At 33.9% G+C, this 21,137-nt stretch overlaps 1 protein-coding gene across 13 annotated transcripts in view; it reads left to right on the top strand.

The window, feature by feature from the left end:
• Positions 1-21,137, top strand: part of CEP170 (centrosomal protein 170) — a 127,763-nt gene that overhangs the window by 28,594 nt on the left and 78,032 nt on the right. For all 13 annotated transcript variants that reach the window (XM_081300504.1, XM_081300503.1, XM_081300505.1 and 10 more), the window contains exons 2-3: positions 7,456-7,601; positions 13,081-13,170. In XM_081300504.1, the coding sequence (XP_081156630.1) occupies positions 7,497-7,601; positions 13,081-13,170 (195 nt within the window). In that variant the 5' untranslated portion in view covers positions 7,456-7,496. The remainder of the gene's footprint in view (positions 1-7,455; positions 7,602-13,080; positions 13,171-21,137) is intronic.

Genomic DNA, 21,137 nt, shown 5'->3' with positions numbered 1-21,137 from the left:
CAATTTCATTGGAAAGATTGTGCATTTCTTTGGTTTGTATGTCCCCGCCTTCCTCTATCCAATAAACCTTAAATTTGGTCTTTTCATGTTATCCCATAATTCTGGCAAGTTCTGTTCATGGTTTCTTACCATCTATCTTTTCTGTGTGGTCAACTTTATTTTCAAGATTACATATTGTGTCTTCATTGCCTGAAGATATGTCATTCCAACTGGTCTAGTCTGTTGGTGGTACATTTTATTGAATTGTTAATTTTGTTTATTGTTTTCTTCATTTCAAGGATATCTACTTGATTTCTTTTCATAAACTCTACCTCTTTATTGAAGTGATCTTTCAACTCCTGAAATTTATCTCTGATTTCACTCCTTACATCATCCTTATGTCACTAATCAGTTTAACTAGGTACATTCTGAACTCCTTATCTGACATTTCTTCTGCTATGTTGTCAATGGACTCTTATCATTGGAGCATCTTGGTTTGTTTGGGTCACTTTGTTCCCTTGTTTTATTCATGTTGTTTGTGTGTCTTCTCATCTAGCAATGTAGATCTGAGGTACCACAGTTTCTACCCTTCAGACTTAGTGTCCCTAAAGGTTTCTAGTATCTCTCTTTTAAGGGGGAGATCACATTAACAGCACTCAGTGCAAACAATATACAGCCTTAAACCAAATATCTCCTATTAAGACATCAGGCACTTCTCTCCCAGGTGGTCCTGAGGGCTGAGCACTGAGACCTGTGCAGTGGTTGCAAAGAGCTGCTCTGCATTGGTAGTATCAGGATCAGGTGCTGGGGGTGGTGAGGTAGGGAGAGATTTAGAGATTGGGGACTGAGGTGCCAGAGGGCCCTGTTGGATGCCAGACTGATTCCGGACCTGGCAGGACTAGGGGATCTGTAGATGCTGGACTGGGATGCAGCCGGTGACTGGGATGGTGCCAAGGCCCAGCAAGTGTCAGTTCTATTGGGCCCCAGGAACCCTGTGGGCACGAGATGACTGGGTCAGTTAACCAAGAGCAAGATGCCCTCAGATCTACTTCCTGCCTTCTAACCCTGCTATAGCCAGCCCCATTCATCCCTGCGAGTCTGCAAAGCTAGAGAGCTGGCTTTCTCCTGCCTCTGTAGCAAGATGTTGGCTACTGGAACACCCAGCAGGAGTCTCTGGTGTGATAAAACTTGCAGTCAGTCATGTTGATAATGTAGCTCTAGGACCTGGTTGGTGTCCCCAGATGAGGTGGCTGTGTCCTAAGATGCCAGAGGTGATGGCAAAACTTCAGGCAACTGAGCACTGGGCCTCCAGGCCCCTGCTGGTGTACCAAGATCAAGTCTGCTGTGTCTTGAGATGATTATGCTAGCAGTGGCAATGTTCCTAAGATGGAGGTGGGTCACATCCTAAGATGGGGCAACAGTGGCAGAATGCGCTGTGGCCTAGAATTGAATTTTTATTTTTTTAATATCTATGTTTTAAAATTTTTTTTTAGTTGTAGATCGACACAATACCTTTATTTGTTTTTATGTGATCCTGAGGATTGAACCCAGTGCTTTACATGTGACAGTCAAGTGCTCTACTGCTGAGCCATAACCCCAGCCTGACCTTTTTAAAATTTCTTCCCCACTTTTTATTGGTGTATTATAATTGTGCATATGGTGGGATTTGTTGTGTACTTGCACACAAAATAATATTGGTCAGTGTCACTCCTTAGCATTTTCCTTTCCCTCTCCACCTCTCATACCTTTATCACCTTAGTCCTTTCCTCTTTGATTTCCATGAGAATCACCCCTACATTTATTTTTCCTCTCTACCTTCCTCTGTGAAAGAAAACATATGACCCTTGAGTTTCTGAGTTTAACTTATTTCACTTAACATAATGGTCTCTAGTTCTGTCCATTTTCCTTCAAAGACATAATCATTTTTCTTTAAGTGTGAAAACTCCCTTGGTATATATGCCAAATTTTCTTTATACATCATCCATTGATGAACACCTACGCTGGTTTCACAGTTTGGCTCTTGCAAATTACGCTGCTGTAAACATGGGTATGCATATATCACTATAGTGGGATGACTTAAATTCTTTAGAATAAATACCAGAGAGTAGTATAGCTGATTTCCATAGTGATTACACAAATTTATAATGCCACCAACAGTGTAAAAGTGATCCCTTTTTTCCACTTGTACTCTCCAGGATATATTATTATTTGTATTCTTGATCACGGCCATTCTGAATAGTGTGAGATGAAATCTAAGTGTAGTTTTGATTTGCATTTCCCTAGCTGCTCACGATGTTAAACATTTTTCCGTGTATTGTTTGGCCATTTGTATTCTTTGAGAAGTGTCTGTTTAATTCACTTGCCCTTTTATTAATTGGATTATTTGATTTTTGGTTGTTAAGGTTTTTTTTTATTTTTGGTGTTAGGTTTTTTGAGTTCTTTTTATATTCTCCATATTAATCCTTTGTCAGAAGAATAGCTAGCATAGATTTTCTCCTACTTAATTCTTGTGTATTTCCTGAGCTTTGTGGGTCCTAGTGAGAAAGTTGTTGCCTGTGACTATATGTTGGAGTACTGACCCATGTTTTTTTCTAGGAGTTGTATAGTTTCTAGTCTAATTCCTAGGTCTTTGTTTCATTTTGAGTTGGTTTTTATACATACTGAGATATAAGGGTCTGGTTTCATTCTTCTACATATGGATTTCCAATATTCCCAGCACCATTTGTTAAAAAGGCTGTTTTTTCTCTAGTGTATGTTTTTGGCACCTTGACACCATACATTTTTGATGATGTAGAACAAGGTGTGTGATGTATACATGGGGCAAGTAAGGCATTGGGTAAGAATGGAGAGGAGGATACAAGATTTCATTATATTACAAAGAACTGTTTGCAATTAAAACTTATCAAGTACTGAAATTTTCTGCACTCAAACTGTGTGTAAACAAAACTGTGGAAAGTGAAACCTTAGAAAGAGGGAACTACTGGATATGTTACCATGAAATTTATCAAAACTATACAATTCAGTGATTTTAACATTCACAATGTGAAACCAACATTGCTACTTGTAGAAATTTTCATGTTCCAAAACAGAAACTCTCCTCTTTGAATAGTAAATGTCCATCCCCCTCCTAGTATATTTGCTTGTAACCTTTATTCTACTGGCTATCTTAGTGAATTTGCCTATTTTTGATGCTGCAGAACCATGTAATATTTGTCTTTTTGTGCTTGGCTTTTTTTCACTTACCATAATGTTTTCATTGTTCATCATGTTGTAGCCTATATCAGAGTTTCATTTCTTTTTATGATCAAATAATAGCCATTATGTAAATATGCCATGTTTTGTTTATAGTTTATCTTTTGAAGGATGCTTGGGTTGTTTGTACCTTTGCCTATTATGAATGATGTTTTTATAAACATTGGTGTAACAACATTTGTTTGCATCTGTGCTTTTAGTATAGACCTAGGAGTGAAATTGTAGGATCACATATAAATTCTGTTTTTTGACAAACCACAGTGACTGCACTATTTTACATCTTCACCATTAATCAACAAGGATTCTTTTTCTATATTTTTACCAACACTTGTCATATTTCTCTTTTTCCCCCCTGTACTGGGGATTAAATGTAGAGCCTTATGCTTATGTGAATGAAGCTGCTATCAATATTGATTGGGGCAATACTATAGTGTGCTGATTTTAAATCCTTTGGGTATATTCTGAGGAGTGGGATTACTGGTTCAAATGGTGATTCCATTCCAAGTTTTCAGAAGAATCTCCATTCTGCTTTCCACAATGGTTGCACTAATTTGGAGTCCCACCAACAATGTATGTATGAGTGTACCTTTTTCCCCATATCCTCACCAACGTTTATTGTTACTTGATAATTGCCATTCTGAGATGAAATTGCCGTGTAGTTTTTTTTTAATATTTATTTTTTAGTTGTGGTTGGACACAATTCCTTTGTTTTATTTATATATTTTTATGTGGTGCTTTTTTGAGTTATTTATATAACCTGGAGATTAATGCTCTACATGAAGTGCAGAGGGCAAAGATTTTCTCCCGTTCTGTACATTCTCTCTTCATGTTCTTGATTGTTCCCTTTACTATGAAGAAGTTTTTTAGTTTGATACTATATCATTTGTTGATTCCTGAGTTTACTTCTTGTGCTTTAGGTGTCTTGTTAAGGAATTTTGTTGCTAAGCTGAATGATGAAGAATTGGGTTATTTGGGGAGGTTTGGTGTTAAAGTTAATTTGAGTTCTTTGTACATTCTGGGTATTAATGCCCTATCTAAGGAGCAGGTGGCAAATATCTTCTCCCATTCTGTACATTCTTTCTTCACAATCATGTTTCCTTTGCTGTGCGTAAACTTTTAAATTTGATGGTATCCCACTTATTGATTTTTGGTTTTATTTCCTGTACTTTTAGGAGTCTTAAGGAGGTTGGTTCCTGTGCCAAGACATTGGAGTGTTGGGCGTACATTTTCTTCTAGCAGATGTAGAATTTCTGATTTAATTCCTAGGGTTTTGATCTGCTTTGAGTTGACTTTTGTGCTGGGTGAGAGATAGGAATCAAGTTTCATTCTTTGGATTACCAGTTTTCTCACACCATTTGTTGAAAAGGCTAGCATAGCTTACTTTTAATTCAAGTGTAGTACAAAATCCATTTTATGGTAAAATATTTATAAGTATTGTTCTTTTTATTCCTAAGTAAAAGCTTGAGTAGATCCCATCACTATTCTCATTTATAGATGAGGAAACTCAGGAAAATAAGATGATATAACTTGTCCAAGTTCATGCAAAATAGAAAGTAGTAGAGCCAAGATTCAGATTTATCTGCCAATCTAACTCCAAGGTTTATATCCTTAACTGTTAAAGCCACATCCTCCAGAACAGTCGTTCTTAAAGCTCAATCCACAAGCTTCTGGGAATTCCTCAAATCCTTTTAAGGGTCTTTGGAGTCAAAACATTTTTCATAATGATCTCAAAGCATTATTTGCCTTTTTTGTTGTACTGAGATTTACAAAAAGAATGGCGATAAAGTTTGATGGTTCCTTAGCATACATATATCAAGGTAATGACACTGGAGTGTACTAGTAGTTGTTGTAGTCATCATTGCTGTATATTTGTAATTCTTTTTTTTAAGGCTATTTGCACTTAAGAATGTCCTTGTCAAAACAGAAAAAAATGTTAATTTTAATTTTATTAACTCTTGATCCTTGAATCACATCTTTTTAATATTCTGAACGACTAAATAGAAATACACATAAAGACTTACATTGTACACTTAAGTATCATCGTAGTATTATTGTATGAGCTGAACTAGGTACTTGGTTTCATAGAACACTTTTACTTTACACACTGACTGACAAATTATAATTTTGTAGACTTGGGTATTTGTCAGACAAAGTGGGTCTCAAGGAAATGAAGTGATAAAGATCCTTTTTTTTTGCAATAATAAAATTGAAGCTATCAAGAGAAAATTAGAATTTAAGAATTCTGCTACTATGAGCTTAACAGCTGTCTAATATTTAAAGAATTTTCTGTTGAGATGGGTGATGATATTAATGATTGTGTTATAAAATAGTATAATAAAACTTGCCAACATTTGTAAAACCTGCATTCTTCTGGAAACAAGGAATTTTCCAAAGGACCAATGTATGGGGTTGCAAAATCCCATCAAAGTAAAAGGTAGATTTTTATGTAACAGCATATAAGGTTCCTTGATGCAAATTCATATTCCATATTGCAAATAACTTTCAAGAAAACCACCACTTATAAAGTTTCAATGCAGTATTTTAAAAAACAATCAATAATTATTTGAGAAGACTTAAAATACATGTCCCCATTCCAATTGTTTATCGCTGTGAAGCCAGGTTTTCTTTATGTATATCTGGATAAACAATAGATTGCAGTGCTATGTAGGCAAAGCATATATGGGAATCTTTTTAAGCCAGACATTAAAGAGATTTGCGAAGTGGAAAATATTGCTATCCTTCTCACTGTAATTTCTTTTGCTTTGGTATATAGTTTATGTTTTCATAGAAATATTAGCATTTTTAAATGAAATTGGCCCATTATTATTACTTTAAAGTGAAAATAAATATCAGTTAATTTATTTTCTAATATTGTAAATATATATGTATGTTTAATATAGAGATAATACACATATTTACATGTTTTTTTAAAGGCTGTTTTCCTTAAGAATGTCCTTATCAAAACAGAAAAAACGTTAATTTTATTAACTCTTGACTCTTGAGTCACATCTTTTTAATATTCTAATGACTAAATAGAAATACACATAGACTTACACTGTATACTTAAGTATGGTAGTTGTCTCCAGGAAGAGGATATGTATTACACTCAATACTCTTAGGGGTCCATCTTTTTTTTTTTTAAGTATAAAAGGGTTCCAAGAACAAAAAGGAAATATATTAAGAAAGTAAAATATGTGTGAGGAAAGAGCAACCGAAATTGCATATTTTTGAAATTGAATTCAGTGTCCTATACTTGATAGTCAAAGAAGCAATTTCTTTGGCATCCATAATTAGTTCTTAGTCAGATATAAGGTGCATTCATTTTGTGAAACCATTCATAGATAAGACATTTATTTGTACAGTATTGCTGATTTCTGATATTAACATTGTACTAATGTTAGTATTTATATGAGGATTATAGACCTTTATAAGCTATTCTAAAGCCTTTTAGGAGAGTTATGATTTGGATGAGGTCCCCCAAAAGCTTATGTCTGAGATAATAAAAGAAGATTTAGAGGTGAAATGATTGGGTTATGAAAGCCTTACACCAAGCAGTGGTAACTGAAGGCAGGTGAAGAGTGGCTAGAGGAGGTAGTTCACTGGGGGCATGACTTTGGGGTATATATATTTTGTATCTGACAAATGAAGTTTCTCTCTTTGCTTCCTGGAACCATATCCCCTACTACTTTCCTCTGCCACTCTTCTACCATGAGGTTCTGCCTTGCTATGGGGCCCTGAGGAATGGAGTCCTCTGAATGAGTCCTCCAATGAGACCTCTGAAGCTATGAGCACCAAAATAAGCTTTTCCTCCTTAAAATTGTTCTTATCAGGTCTTTTGGTTGACTAAAACAAGAAGTGTAAGTATTTACTAGTTGACCACCTACTTAATGACCCTCTTTTATCTCCTCCCCACACACCTCAACCCCTGCCCTCTTTAAAAGACAGTGGTCTGACTGTGTTTGCCAGGCTGGTTTTGAACTCTTGAGCTTAAGTAATCTTCTTGTCTTAGTCTCCTGACCATCTGAGTCTATAGATGCGTCCCTCCAGGCCTGGCTCAATCTCTTTGTTTTTAATTCAGTTCTTAGTGGAGTTTGTGGACTTACTTCACTGGTGAAAATTTGTTATATATTGTTTATGAATGCAGTTCTATTCTTATGTATAGGCTTTGGTGAATAGATTCTAAAACTAAAAATGTCAAAATATATGTTTTTCTTGTCTCTGCAGGATGACGTAGCTTTGCCAAAGACTTAGAAGCTAAGCAGAAAATGAGCTTAACATCCTGGTTTTTGGTGAGCAGTGGAGGCACTCGCCACAGGCTGCCACGAGAAATGATTTTTGTTGGAAGAGATGACTGTGAGCTCATGTTGCAGGTATTGTGTCTACTCAGGACTTGAAATTAGCATAAAATATTTTCCTACTCTTTTAGAGAACAATAGTATTTAGATTTGAACTTTCTGACTCTCTCTTTTAACTCTAGTTATGAGTGCAATTATTTTCAATCCCTGCATTATCTAAAAATAAGTTCTACATCTTGAGGATTGCATTTTGATAACTGAGAGCTCAAAATAGAAAAGTTTATTTCTAAGTAGGAGGTTTCATATTAGACATTTTAAAAATAAGACTTGTAAATAATTTGTATAATTAGCCTAGCATGTAGTAAATCATTGGTACTTCAGGGATGTTAGTTTTACTGCTTCTTTTAAATATGCTTATTATGATACCTACTAGTAGTTTGAGAATAGCAATTGTTGATATTTTTTAAAAAATAAGTTCTATTATGTATATTTAAGTTTTACCACGTGGTGTAGGTTATATGCAGATAGTAATTAATGTATTTATCCTCTAATATAGTTAGCCATATTTCTGTTTTTGTGATAAGAGCAGCTAAAATCTACTCATTTAAAAATGAATTTCATAAATGGTACAATTTAATTACCCATAGTCCTCATGTTGTGCATTAGGTGTCTAAACATGTTAATTTAATTTTACATATCTACTATTTTGTATTCTCTGACTGGTATCTTCCCATCTTCTAGCCCCTGTCTTCAGCCCTTGGTAACCACTTTTTTTTTTTTTTTTTTTTGGTGTGTGTGTGTGTACATGTTTAAGAGTCCACATATGAGTAAAAGTCATGTAATATTTTTCTGTGTCTGACTTATTTCATTTAGCATAATATCTGTCAGGCTCATTATCCATGTTGGGGCAAATGTCAAGAGCTCATTCTTTTATATATATATATACATGAACATGCAGATATCTTTACAAAGTGGTGATTTCATTTCTTTTTTTTTTTCCTGCTGGAATTTTTATTAGTATATAGTCACATAGTGTGTGACTTCATATTTTTTATTTAAAAATTATTTATTTATTTAAATTATGTATATATGACAGCAGAATGCATTTTGATTCATTGTACACAATTGCAGCACAACTTTTCATTTTCTCTGGTTGTACATGATGTAGCGTCACACCCTATGTGTACATGTACCTAGGGTAATGATGTCCATCTCATTCCACCATCTTTCCTGCCCCCATACCCCTTCCCTCTCTTCCCTCCCCTTTGCCCAATCAAAGTTCCTTCATTTTTCCCATGCCCCCCCCCCATTATGGATCAGCATCAACCTAGATGCCCTTCAATAGATAAATGGATAAAAGAAACTGTGGTATATATACACAATATACTCATCATTAAAAGAGAATAAAATTATGGCTTTTGCAGGTAAATGAATGGAGTTGGAGAATATCATGCTGAGCAAAATAAGCCAATCCCCAAAAATCGGCCAAATGTTCTGATAAGTGATTTCATTTCTTTTGGGTATAAGCCCAGAAGAATTGTTGGGTCATATGTTAGTTCTATTTTTAATTTCTTTTGAAACCTCCACACTGTTTTCCATATGGCTATAGCAAAATATATTCCTACCAACAACATACAGATTCTTTTTGCACATCCTTGACAATATCTTAAAGGATATGAGGTGGTGGTCTCAGTGGTTTTGATTTATATTTTCATAATGATTAATGATGTTGAACACCTTTTCATATATCTGTTGGCCATTTTTGTGTCTTTTTTGGAAAAATGCATATTCAAGTCTTTAGCCCATTTTTTAATTGAGTTCTGTTTCCACTTTGAGTTGTATGAATTCTTTTTAAAGTTTGAATATTAACCTCTTAACAAATACATAGTTTGCAAATATGTTTTCCTAATCATAAACTGCCATTTAATTTTGTTGATTGATTACTTTGCTGTGAGAAGACTTTTAGTGTGTTGTGGTCCCATTTATTTATTTTTGATTTTGTGACCTGAGCTATTGTTATGATATTCAAAAATCATTGCCAAAGCGAATGTCCAGGACCTTCTCCCCTATATTCCCTTCTAAGAATTTTATAGTTTCTTAACTTACATTTATATATGTTCAATTTTTGCATATGATGTACAATAGGGTGTAGTTTCATTCTTCTGTGTGTAGAAATCCACTTTTCCAGCACCATTTGTTGAAGTCATGATCTTTTCCTTTTGTCCTCTTGGTACCATTCTCAAAAACTAGTTGACTGTACATGTTCAGATTTATTCCTGGGCTCCCCATTCTGTTTCACTGGTCAATGTATCCATTTTTATGTTAGTAACATACTATTTCCTTAGTTTTTCTTGACCACTCACTAACTCTGTAATATAATTGGACCTTTACATTACAAAAAAGTAAAGGGTTTTTCATTGAAGGGGATAAGTCATGATATCGAAGCCACAATAGTAAATTGGAAGACTTTTGACTCCCATTTAAAAACAAAACAAATCAAAACCAAAAAAACCAGGATGTGGGATTTGGGAGAAGGGTAGCATTCATATTAAAGGAATGCAGTGGAATTAGTTTTCTAAGAGGAAAAGCCAAATTTGAGTTAAAGGAAGATAATGGGAGATAACCCATCTATGAAGAACTTTAGAACAAAGAGGAATTTAAAGTAAGGCACACTTTAAAGAGTACACTGCGTAGCCTTGGGAAGAAGGTCTTTATAAGAAGTAAAAGTCAAGAGGAAGGAGGCATAGACTTTTGTAAGGGACAGTATGGCAAGTGGACAGTAAGTGGATAGTTTTACATTAAATTTTTTTTTTTTTAGTTGTAGATGGACACAATATCTTTATTTATTTTTTTATGTTGTGCTGAGGATCAAACTCACTGCGTCACTCTTGCAAGGCAAGCACTCTACCACTGAGCTAGAACCCCAGTCCTTTCATTCTTTCTAGAAGCATATTATGACAGGAATAAAGGCCCTGTCAAAATTGATTGTCTTTGTGAATAAAATCATGGCATTTGTAGATAAATGGATGGAGTTTGAGAATGTAATGCTAAGTGAAGTAAGCCAATCCCCCAAAACCAAATGCCAAATGTTTTCTCTGATATAAGAATGCTGATTCATAATGGGGATGAATAGATGAACTTTAGATAGGGCAAAGGGGAAGGAGAGGAAAGGAGTGGGCATAGGAATAGAAAAGATGGTGGAATGAGATGGACATTGTTACCCTAAGTATATGTATGAAGACATGAATGGTGTGACTACACTTTGTGTACAACCAGAGATATGAAAAATTGTGCTCTATATGTGTCGTATGAATTGAATCACATTCCACTGTCATAACAAATTAGAACAAATTTTTAAAAATTATCTTTGTGATTTACAACTGGATCAGCTAAGGTTTTTCCATTAGTATCAGAGACTTGATGAAGTAAGCAGTCTTTATTAAAATTTAAATTGTTTCTGAATGATTATTATTAAATATTTATTGAAATATCTAAATGGGTTGTGAAAATTATAGTATACCTTCTCTCTGTTTAGTTTAATTTAGAGGAGATGTGAATATGATCATCTGGAAATGAAAATGGTTTTATTGTTCATATGGTTAGATGCAATAACATATCCTTTATACTCTCTTTTTCTTGATTACTCACTAGACTAGTATATTATATAATCTTGCTATTCTGCCCTAATTCTTATGGTGGATACTGAACCACAATTGATACCTTGAATATATTTGATAACTGAAATATAAAAATTTTGCCTTTCTTTAAATTGGCTATTTTAAGAGTTACACAGGTGAATTCATAAGACTACTCTTGAAAAAATTGCCACTTTATTTATTAAATAAATAAACAAGATTCCCCCCTCTTGGTCCTATGTAATATCTCCCTTTCTTCTGAACACCCAGAGTTGGAAAGATGGCTCAATTCAGTGGTCTCTGTTCTCTTATGTTTTATGTCTTTTCTATTATTGTAGGGGTTCGTTTATTTATTACCATCATAAGAAATGGTAGAAAAGAGTGTAGAATTCCAGTTTTTAAACTATTAATTCCTTAACCTTTAAGTTTTCTTACTAGTGTTAGTTCCAGCTGTGAGTTCTGCTCCTGGAAAGCTATTTTTTCTCTGTATTTGCTTGTCTTTCTAATGGTAGTTTGCCCTCTGATGAAACTAAGGTGATTTTTTGTTTATTTTTGTTTGAGATGGCGATCTTGCTCTATTGTACAAGCAGGTCCTGAACTCATGAGCTCAAGTTATCCTTCCACCTCAGCCTCCTCACTAGCTGGAACTAGAGACATGTGCCACTACTTCAGCTTTTAAGATTTTTTCCCCCCTATCCCAGGAATTTAACCCAAGGTGCTTAACTACTTAACCACAGCCACAGCCCTTTTTAAAAATTTTTATTTTATCTATCTATCTATCTATCTATCTATCTATCTATCTATCTATCTTTGTTGCAGGTTCTCACTAAGTGGCCTAGGACCTAAGTTGCTAAGGCTGGCTTTGAACTTGGGGTCCTCTTGCCTCAGCCTCCTAGGTCATTGGTATTACAAGTGTGTGACATTGTGCCTGATTTAGGATTAATTTTGATTTTTACTTTGTTCAACATTTTTCTTTCTGTGAGGTTTGAAAGGATGGCTTCCAAGTTCTTCACATATTAGACTAGAAACTGAAAGTCATATCTCTTCCCAAGTTTTGATAGCACTTTTGCTTTTATATGCAAAGTTTTGTGCAGTTGCTCTGTAATGGTTATTGAGTTCAGATTCATCAGTTCTCTGACTCTTCCTGTGCCTTTACTGATAAACTCTTTCTTTCAGTAACAGTTTTCACAGGCTCTTAGTACATTGTTCAGATACTTCCATCTGTAGACTACTCACTAAGCTGTGGTGTGTGTATGTGTGTATACCTTAAAGGACGCTTCAAAGCCACTTTCAAAAAACAGTTTGTCATTGCAATTTCTCTCATTTTTAGTTTTTTTTTTTACTCTTAGAGCTCACCCATGAACCAGTTTTAGAATCTCATTTTAAGTGAGAATAATTTTATTCAGAAAATTATCCCTTTATGTTCCCTTTTCTTTAAATTCCTTATGTAATTTATAAATTTTAGTATTAAGAGTAAAAATTATTTTTTTATTTTTTAATTTATATATGACAGCGGAATGCATTACAATTCTTATTACATATAGAGAGTACAATTTTTTTAAAGAGTAAACTTTTTAGCAGTAAGATACATAAAAAACACTAATTCACATGATTTCCTTATAGCAGTTTTAAATTATAAAAGGATTGTAATTTGATATATCCAACAAAGTCAGCTGATTTATTTTTTTTTGAAAAGTATAACATAATTGTAGAAAGAATATTTTTAAAAATTGGCTATTTTTGTCTTCAGGGAGTGATGGTAAATTTGTGTTGTATAATAACACTTAAACCACTTTACTTCAGTGTTTTCCTATTTTACCTATTATATTATTAACGTTAGATACTAGCCAAACATCTTTTGTTTGGTATTTATTCTAGTATTTGGTTGTATTTATTAACTTAAGAAAAATTCCTTTCAGTCTCGCAGTGTGGATAAGCAACATGCTGTAATCAATTATGATGCCTCTACAGATGAGCATTTGGTGAAAGATTTAGGCAGCCTAAATGGGGTAAGTTCACAGGTTTATATTTGGTCTTGTTTGAATATTCATTTAATATTATATGAAGACAAATTGGATTGCATTTCCTATTTGTATTAAATTTTCTTTTTCTTTAGTTTGAATTTAACTTGTAAATGCTTGCTAGTCACATCACATTTTGGGAGCCATGTAACAGAGTATGAAATTAGCACATGTTCACAAGAAACTAATAGATACAGGAATTAAGACAGTTAAAGACTTCATTAGGAAGATGAGGACTAAGCTTTATCTTACTATATATATGGCTGCAAAAAATGGTGGGAAAACATTATAAAGTCATGGCAGTAAGAATGCAGAAAATAGTCTAAGGGTCAGAGAAATGTGGGCTCACTTTATTTTTATTTTTAATTTTTTTTTAAAGTTGTAGATGGACATACTATCTTTATTTTATTTATTTATTTTTATGTCATGCTGAGGATCAAACTCAATGCCCCACACATGCCAGGCACTTTATCACTGAGCCCCAGTCCCGTCTGCTCCCCTTTTAGAAAATAAAGATGGAAAGTGGTTTGGGGCCAGATAGTGTAAGACCTTTTATACTAAGGTCAAAAACAAAGTAAAACATAACATTTCCCTTAACAAATGTAGAATATTAACTAAACACCGTTGTTTTCTTCTTGCTTTTTTGGCTTTATACTTTAAGATACTTTTGTGTTACTGCAATTAATTTTTTCTCATTTCTTCATTTGATCTTTCTTCATTTAGCAGTATATAAATAGCCATAGAATATAAGAGGATGTTGAAGTATTGAATTATTTTAATTTTTTATGCATTTGCTAACATAAGCAAATATAATATTGTTCATATCTGTGTTTTTGAAATTCCTTTTTGTATTTGTGATGCTGGAGATTGAACGCAGGGTTTGGGGCATGCTGGACAAGTACTCCACCACTGAACTGCATCCCTAGCCCCTTGAAATTCTTAAAATAAATTTAACAGAAATTAAATCTCAACTACTTCAAGCTGTTACTGCTTTTCAAAATATGTATTGAACTTCATATGAATAAACATGCAAACATTTGGCAAATTAGGTAAAATATTTTTTCCTGGTCTTAAATTGGTCTGCTATTAATGGATTTTTCTGTTTGTTTTTGAGACAAATTTTTTTATAAGCATGTTCTGTTGGTTTATTCAAGCCTTTGGTATTTCATCATAGCACATAGAATTAAATCAGGATTCTTCAAGTTTGGACTGAAGTTGTTCACTTTTGGCATTAGCCACTTTTCCATATATGTGGTCCCACACTTTCCCTTGCCATGCCTCTTTTCTTCCTATAATTCTTTCATTCTTCAAATAATTTTCCAAATATATTGTTAGATTTTCTTCAACTAAGTAGTTCGCCTGTGTTGCCATTTATAAAAGTTTCACTTATTTTTAGAAGAAAATCAAATTCTACTCTTCCAGAAAGGATCAAAGAGAAATCTCTTGTATTTATGAATATTAACTTCTGATGTTGTTGACATGCTTAAAGTTTAAAGTAGAGATGGGCAAAGAAGGTAGACACTGTTAAACTATGAGGCATGTAAGTTATCAAGTTTAATTCCCAGCTATTTGTTAAAACATCTTTTTTCCTTCTATGTACCCATAAAGTTTTGTTTTAATCTGTTATTTTGAGTGTTTCATCAGCCTGATATTAAATCTGCTTTTATATCTCTGTTTCTATGTTTAATTATGAGCTCCTAAATAGTTAATGTGCCTTTGCTTATGTAATTACAACCACAGTGCCTAGCACAGGCATGGCATGTGAACTTAGTCAATGTTTTATAAATGGAATTGAATTAATTTTGTATCTAAAGGACTTTGGGATGGGAATTTAGCTTGCCTTGCATGTGTGAGGCCCGGGTTTGGTACCTAGCATGCACTCCCACCTCCCAAAAAAGTGGCACAAAATTGTAATCTACATTTATATATGAAATATTTTAATATTTTATAAGTGTTATAAATTCTTTTGTAAATATATTTTAGTTGTATGTGGACATAATACTTTTATATTATTTATTTATTTTTATGTGGTGCTAAGGATTGAACCCAGTGCCTCACAAATGCTAGGCAAGTACTCTACCACTGAGCAACAACCCCAGCCCTCAGTGTTATAAATTCTGTATTTAAGCCTAGAAAGTTTCATCTTGACTACAAGGCTGTTCTTATGTGTCTTTACATTATTATTTTGTGAAATAATGTAGTAGAATTATATTGGTGGTTTTTAGTCTTTAAAAATATTGTGATCAAATGTGAAAATTATTTAGTGTTGGGTTTGTTTAAAAATCAGATGAAATATGAACTTCTAGGCTGACATTTCTGTAATTTGATTATATTCAATAATTTTGTGAAAGATAATCACCTATAGAGAGCAAGTTTTGTGTTTTAAACTTGGAATTAGGACTTAGATTTAATCTCATGTGTAATTTATTAGTTGTATCACTTGGAACAAAGCATGTAATCTCTTCAATATTCAGCTTCTTCATGTACATTGGTATTGTCTCCTAAAGTGTGTGAAAGCATAGAGTTGAAGTTTATGAAAAGTGAAGGTGTAATACAAAACTTGTTTTAGCTCTAAAATAGTGAAATGATAATTCCTGCTATGCAGTATTGTTACAAGAATTAAATGTGATAGTGCAATGTGAGTGTGTGCTTATTATAGAACCTTAAAGCATTGTACAAATGATAAATTTACTCTTACCTAATTAACAGCTGAAAACATGCCACAAAGGACATGGTAGACAAATAATGTCAGAGTTCTATGAACTACTAGCTATCATTTATTTTATTCAGAAAACATATAGACTATGTAATCTACATATTGTTAACTCTTAATATTTGTGTAATTCTAGAATTTTGAGCACCAAGTTAGAAATAGTAATTTCAGGAGTTGGGGGGCATGCTAAGTGGTTTTAGCCCAGTTTTAACTTTTATTAGTGATGTAATCTTGGACAAACTATTTAATTTCTCTTTTCCTTAGTTATTAAAAAAAATAGAAGCAATGAAATGGTACCTCATAGTTTGTTGTAAAGAGATATATAAGTTAATTTCAAAACTCCGTTAGAACATAAATAGAAAATATTTAGTATATAAAGTTATTGCTGTTATTGTTTCAGAAAGCAACTAAGACAAGTTTGGCACCATGTAACCTATGTATTTTTCAATGAACACACTGTTGTATTTTAAAATGAAGCACTTACCAACCAAACTCAAAAATGTTCACTACTACTTCTACTCCCTTTTACTCTATTCTCCATGCTACTTCCAAGGGACCTAAATTTATATTTATATTATTGCCACATTTCACTAAAAACGTAGTTATAATAAGTGAGAGGAAGCTGAAACTGGTTCTGTTGCTAATGTTTTAGTAGATCATTTTTCTGCAAATCCAATGTGGCCTCTCTTTCTGTAGGAACCCTTGTTTGTGTTCAGTTCTTCCTACCTTCTCCTTGTACTGGACCATTCACCCCTTTGTTAAATGTCATGGTTTCTGCCAGATCTATCCTATTCATTCCAGTCTTGGCTTTTGTTACTCTTTTATCCCTCTCCCCTAAATGTCACCTTAGGCCAATGTGATACAAAGTGGAGAATGGTCACACTAGAAGGTGTAAAAGGTTAGGGAAGAAGATAAAGCTGTCCTAGTGATTGAGGTGTAGATTGTGCTTCTGGCCACTATATTCAGTTTCCCATAATATTAATATAGTATATGATGGTGTGATTAAGTGATGTTGGCACAGAAACAAAACTTATTTTTTCCATGTGAAATTTATTAATATGCTTCATATTTGATATACTAAAATGAGTTTTCCCCTCTTGTCTTTGAAAATTTCTCTTTTGTAATGTTAGACTTTTAGGAGATAATTTTCTCCCAGATGTTTTCACTTGCATTTTTGTGAGCTGAACCTTTGTGTCTGGCTTGTTTCCTAAGTCTTTTTAGACCTTAAGGAGTATTTCTAGCATAAGTGACAGCATGTTAAAATTGTGTTTCATGATCCCTGAAAATCACCTACTACATATGTTAAACACCTTGTAGGTGCTTTATATTTAAGAGAGTTGAGCAGTCTTAAACTTTAGAAGGGTCATCTTATGCCTTTTGAGTAAACATGGTGTTTTATGTTATTATATGCCGTGATTAATAAAATTGGCTCAAAACTGTTACAATCTTTTACACAGTGTAGCTAGTTGTTTATTTCCTGCATACCAAATATCAGTAAATTAATATTTTCATTAATATTTTATTTGTTTTCTTCATCTCTCACAGCTTTTCTAGTTTATAATTGTACCTTATTTTAGTAAACTCCAAATGTGAGTTTTAAAACACTCTGAAAAGTTTATTTTGTAATGAGCCTAAAATTACAGTTTATAAATCCAAGAAGCCTTTGAATTTTCTTTGTGTTACCATTTTAACTTTTCTACGTATAATATTGGAAGCTTCTGATTTGAAATTATTTAGAAATCATGCTAATGTGTGATTGAGTATTAGTGGTATTCACTTGTTAACATATATCTGATTGGAATTAAAATTGCTATCTTTTCTAATTTCTTGATAGATATAAAATTGCTATTTTATAACATGTTACAAAGAACTAATTATACACAGAAATTTGACAATATGACCATAGTAACATTACATAATACTCTTATGTATTTTCCTATGCATGATTCAAGGCCCTTCTAAGCTTATTAACTATGGAGGGAACCTTTCAAAAAAGCTATGTTGGCCATCTCAAATAAAGTGGAATGGGAAAAAAAAATAGAATCAAAAAGGAAAGAGCATAGTAACTTTAAGTTTCAATTTACTAAAGAACTTTGTTAAGTATTTATATAATATCTTCATTCTGGGCAATGAAGTATAACATTTGTTCTGTGCTCTATATAATTCTAGTAACTTCTAGGTCTTCAACTCCAGTGATGCCAGGAAAAGTAATCATCACTTTTTATTATCAATGTCCAAAGGATTATTTTTATCATACACACACACACACACACACACACACACACACACATATATATTTTCAAGTCTTTTTACAAATAATTTACAAATATAAGAAAAGGATAGTAAGAACAACTTGAAATTTTTTTTATTGGTTGTTCACAACATTACAAAGCTCTTGACATATCATATTTCATACATTAGATTGAAGTGGGTTATGAACTCCCAATTTTACCCCAAATGCAGATTGCAGAATCATGTCGGTTACACATCCACAATTTTACATAATGCCCTATTAGTAATTGTTGTATTCTGCTACCTTTCCTATCCCCTACTATCCCCCCTCCCCTTCCCTCACATCTTCTCTCTCTACCCCATCTACTGTGATTCATTTCTCTCCTTGTTTATTTTGCCATTCCCCTCACAACCTCTTATATGTAATTTTGTATAGCAATGAGGGTCTCCCTTCATTTCCATGCAATTTCCCTTTTCTCTCTCTTTCCCTCCCATCTCATGTCTCTGTTTAATGTTAATCTTTTCTTCCTGCTCTTCCTCCCTACTCTGTTCATAGTTGCTCTCATTATATCAAAGAAGACATTTGGTATTTGTTTTTTAGGGATTGGCTAGCTTCACTAAGCATAATCTGCTCTAGTGCCATCCATTTCCCTGCAAATTCCATGATTTTGTCATTTTTTAGTGCTGCATAATATTCCATGGTGTATAAATGCCACATTTTTTTTTACTCATTCATCTATTGAAGGGCATCTGGGTTGGTCCCACAGTCTAGCTATTGTGAATTGTGCTGCTATGAACATCAATGTGGCAGTATCCCTGTAGCATGCTCTTTTAAGGTCTTCAGGGAATAGTCCGAGAAGGGCAATAGCAGGGTCAAATGGTGGTTCCATTCCCAGCTTTCCCAGGAATCTCCAAACTGCTTTCCGAATTGGCCGCACCAATTTGCAGTCCCACCAGAAATGTACAAGTGTACCCTTTTCTCCACATCCTCGCCAGCACTTGTTGTTGTTTGACTTCATAGTGGCTGCCAATCTTACTGGAGTGAGATGGTATCTTAGGGTGGTTTTGATTTGCATTTCTCTGACTGCTTGAGATGGTGAGCATTTTTTCATGTACTTGTTGATTGATTGTATATTCTCCTCTGAGAAGTGTCTGTTCAGGTCCTTGGCACATTTGTTGATTGGGTTATTTGTTATCTTATTGTCTAATTTTTTTTAGTTCTTTGTATACTCTGGATATTAGGGCTCTATCTGAAGTGTGAGGAGTAAAAATTTGTTCCCAGGATGTAGGCTCCCTATTTACCTCTCTTATTGTTTCTCTTGCTGATAAAAAACTTTTTAGTTTAAGTAAGTCCCATTTGTTCATTCTTGTTATTAACTCTTGTGCTATGGGTGTCTTATTAAGGAATTTGGAGCCCGACCCCACAATATGTAGATCGGAGCCAACTTTTTCTTCTATCAGACGCTGTGTCTCTGATTTGATATCAAGTTCCTGGATCCATTTTGAGTTAACTTTTGTGCATGGCGAGAGAAAGGGATTCAGTTTCATTTTGTTGCATGTGGATTTCCAGTTTTCCCAACACCATTTGTTGAAGATGCTATCCTTCCTCCATTGCATGCGTTTAGCTCCTTTATCAAATATAAGATAGTTGTAACTTTGTGGATTAGTCTCTGTGTCCTCTATTCTATACCATTGGTCCACCCACCTATTTTGGTACCAGTACCATGCTGTTTTTGTCACTATTGCTCTGTAATACATTTTGAAATCTGGTATTGCTATACCGCCGGATTCACACTTCCTGCTTAGAATTGCTTTTGCTATTCTGGGTCTATTATTTTTCCATATGAATTTCATGATTGCTTTATCTATTTTACAAGAAATGCCATTGGGATTTTGATTGGCATTGCATTAAACCTATAGAGAACTTTTGGTAATATCGCCATTTTGATAATGTTAGTTCTGCCTATCCATGAACAGGGTATATTTTTCTATCTTCTAAGATCTTCTTCTACTTCTCTCTTTAGGGTTATGTAGTTTTCATTGTATAAATCTTTCACCTCTTTTGTTAGGTTGATTCCCAAGTATTTTATTTTTTTGAGGATATTGTGAATGGAGTGTTTTTCCTCATTTCCGTTTCAGAAGTTTTGTCGCTGATATACAGAAATGCCTTTGATTTATGTGTGTTGATTTTATATCCTGCCACTTTGCTGAATTCATTTATTACTTCTTGTAGTTTCTTTGCAGATCCTTTTGGGTCTTCTAGGTATAGAATCATGTCGTCCGCAAATAGTGATAATTTATGTTCTTCTTTTCCTATTTTTATGCCTTTAATTTCTTTTGTCTCTCTAATTGCTCTGGCTAGTATTTCAAGGACTAAATTAAATAGAAGTGGTGAGAGAGGGCTTCCCTGTCTTGTTCCAGATTTTAGAGGGAATGCCTTCAACTTTTGTCCATTCAGAATGATGCTAGCCTGAGGATTAGCATAGATAGCTTTTACAATGTCAAGGTAAGTTCCTGTTATCCCTAGTTTTTCTAATGTTTTGAACATAAAGGGATGCTGTACTTTGTCGAATGCTTTCTCTGCGTCTATCGAGATGATCATATGGTTCTTATCTTTAAGTCTATTGATGTGGTAAATAACATTTATTGATTTCCATATATTGAACCATTCTTGCATCCCAGGGATGAATCCTACTTGATGATGGTGCACAATTTTTTTGATGTGTTTTTGTATTCGATTTGCCAGAATTTTATTGAGGATTTTTGCATCTAAGTTTATTAGAGATATTGGTCTGTAGTTTTCTTTCTTTGAGGTGTCTTTGTCTGGATTCGGAATCAGGGTGATGTTGGCCTCATAGAATGAATTTGGAAGAGCTCCCTCTTTTTCTGTTTCCTGAAATAACTTAAAAAGTATTGGTATTAATTCTTCTTTAAAGGTTTTGTAAAACTCTGCTGTATAGCCATCCTGTCCTGGGCTTTTCTTGGTTGGTAGTCTTTTGATTGCTTCTTC

The sequence above is a fragment of the Spermophilus citellus genome, assembly GCF_964194105.1.
Source record: "Spermophilus citellus genome assembly, chromosome: 6".
In the NCBI taxonomy this organism is placed as follows: Eukaryota; Metazoa; Chordata; class Mammalia; order Rodentia; family Sciuridae; genus Spermophilus; species Spermophilus citellus.
Note: the sequence above shows the minus strand (reverse complement) of the source record. Positions and strands in the feature narration are given on the sequence as shown.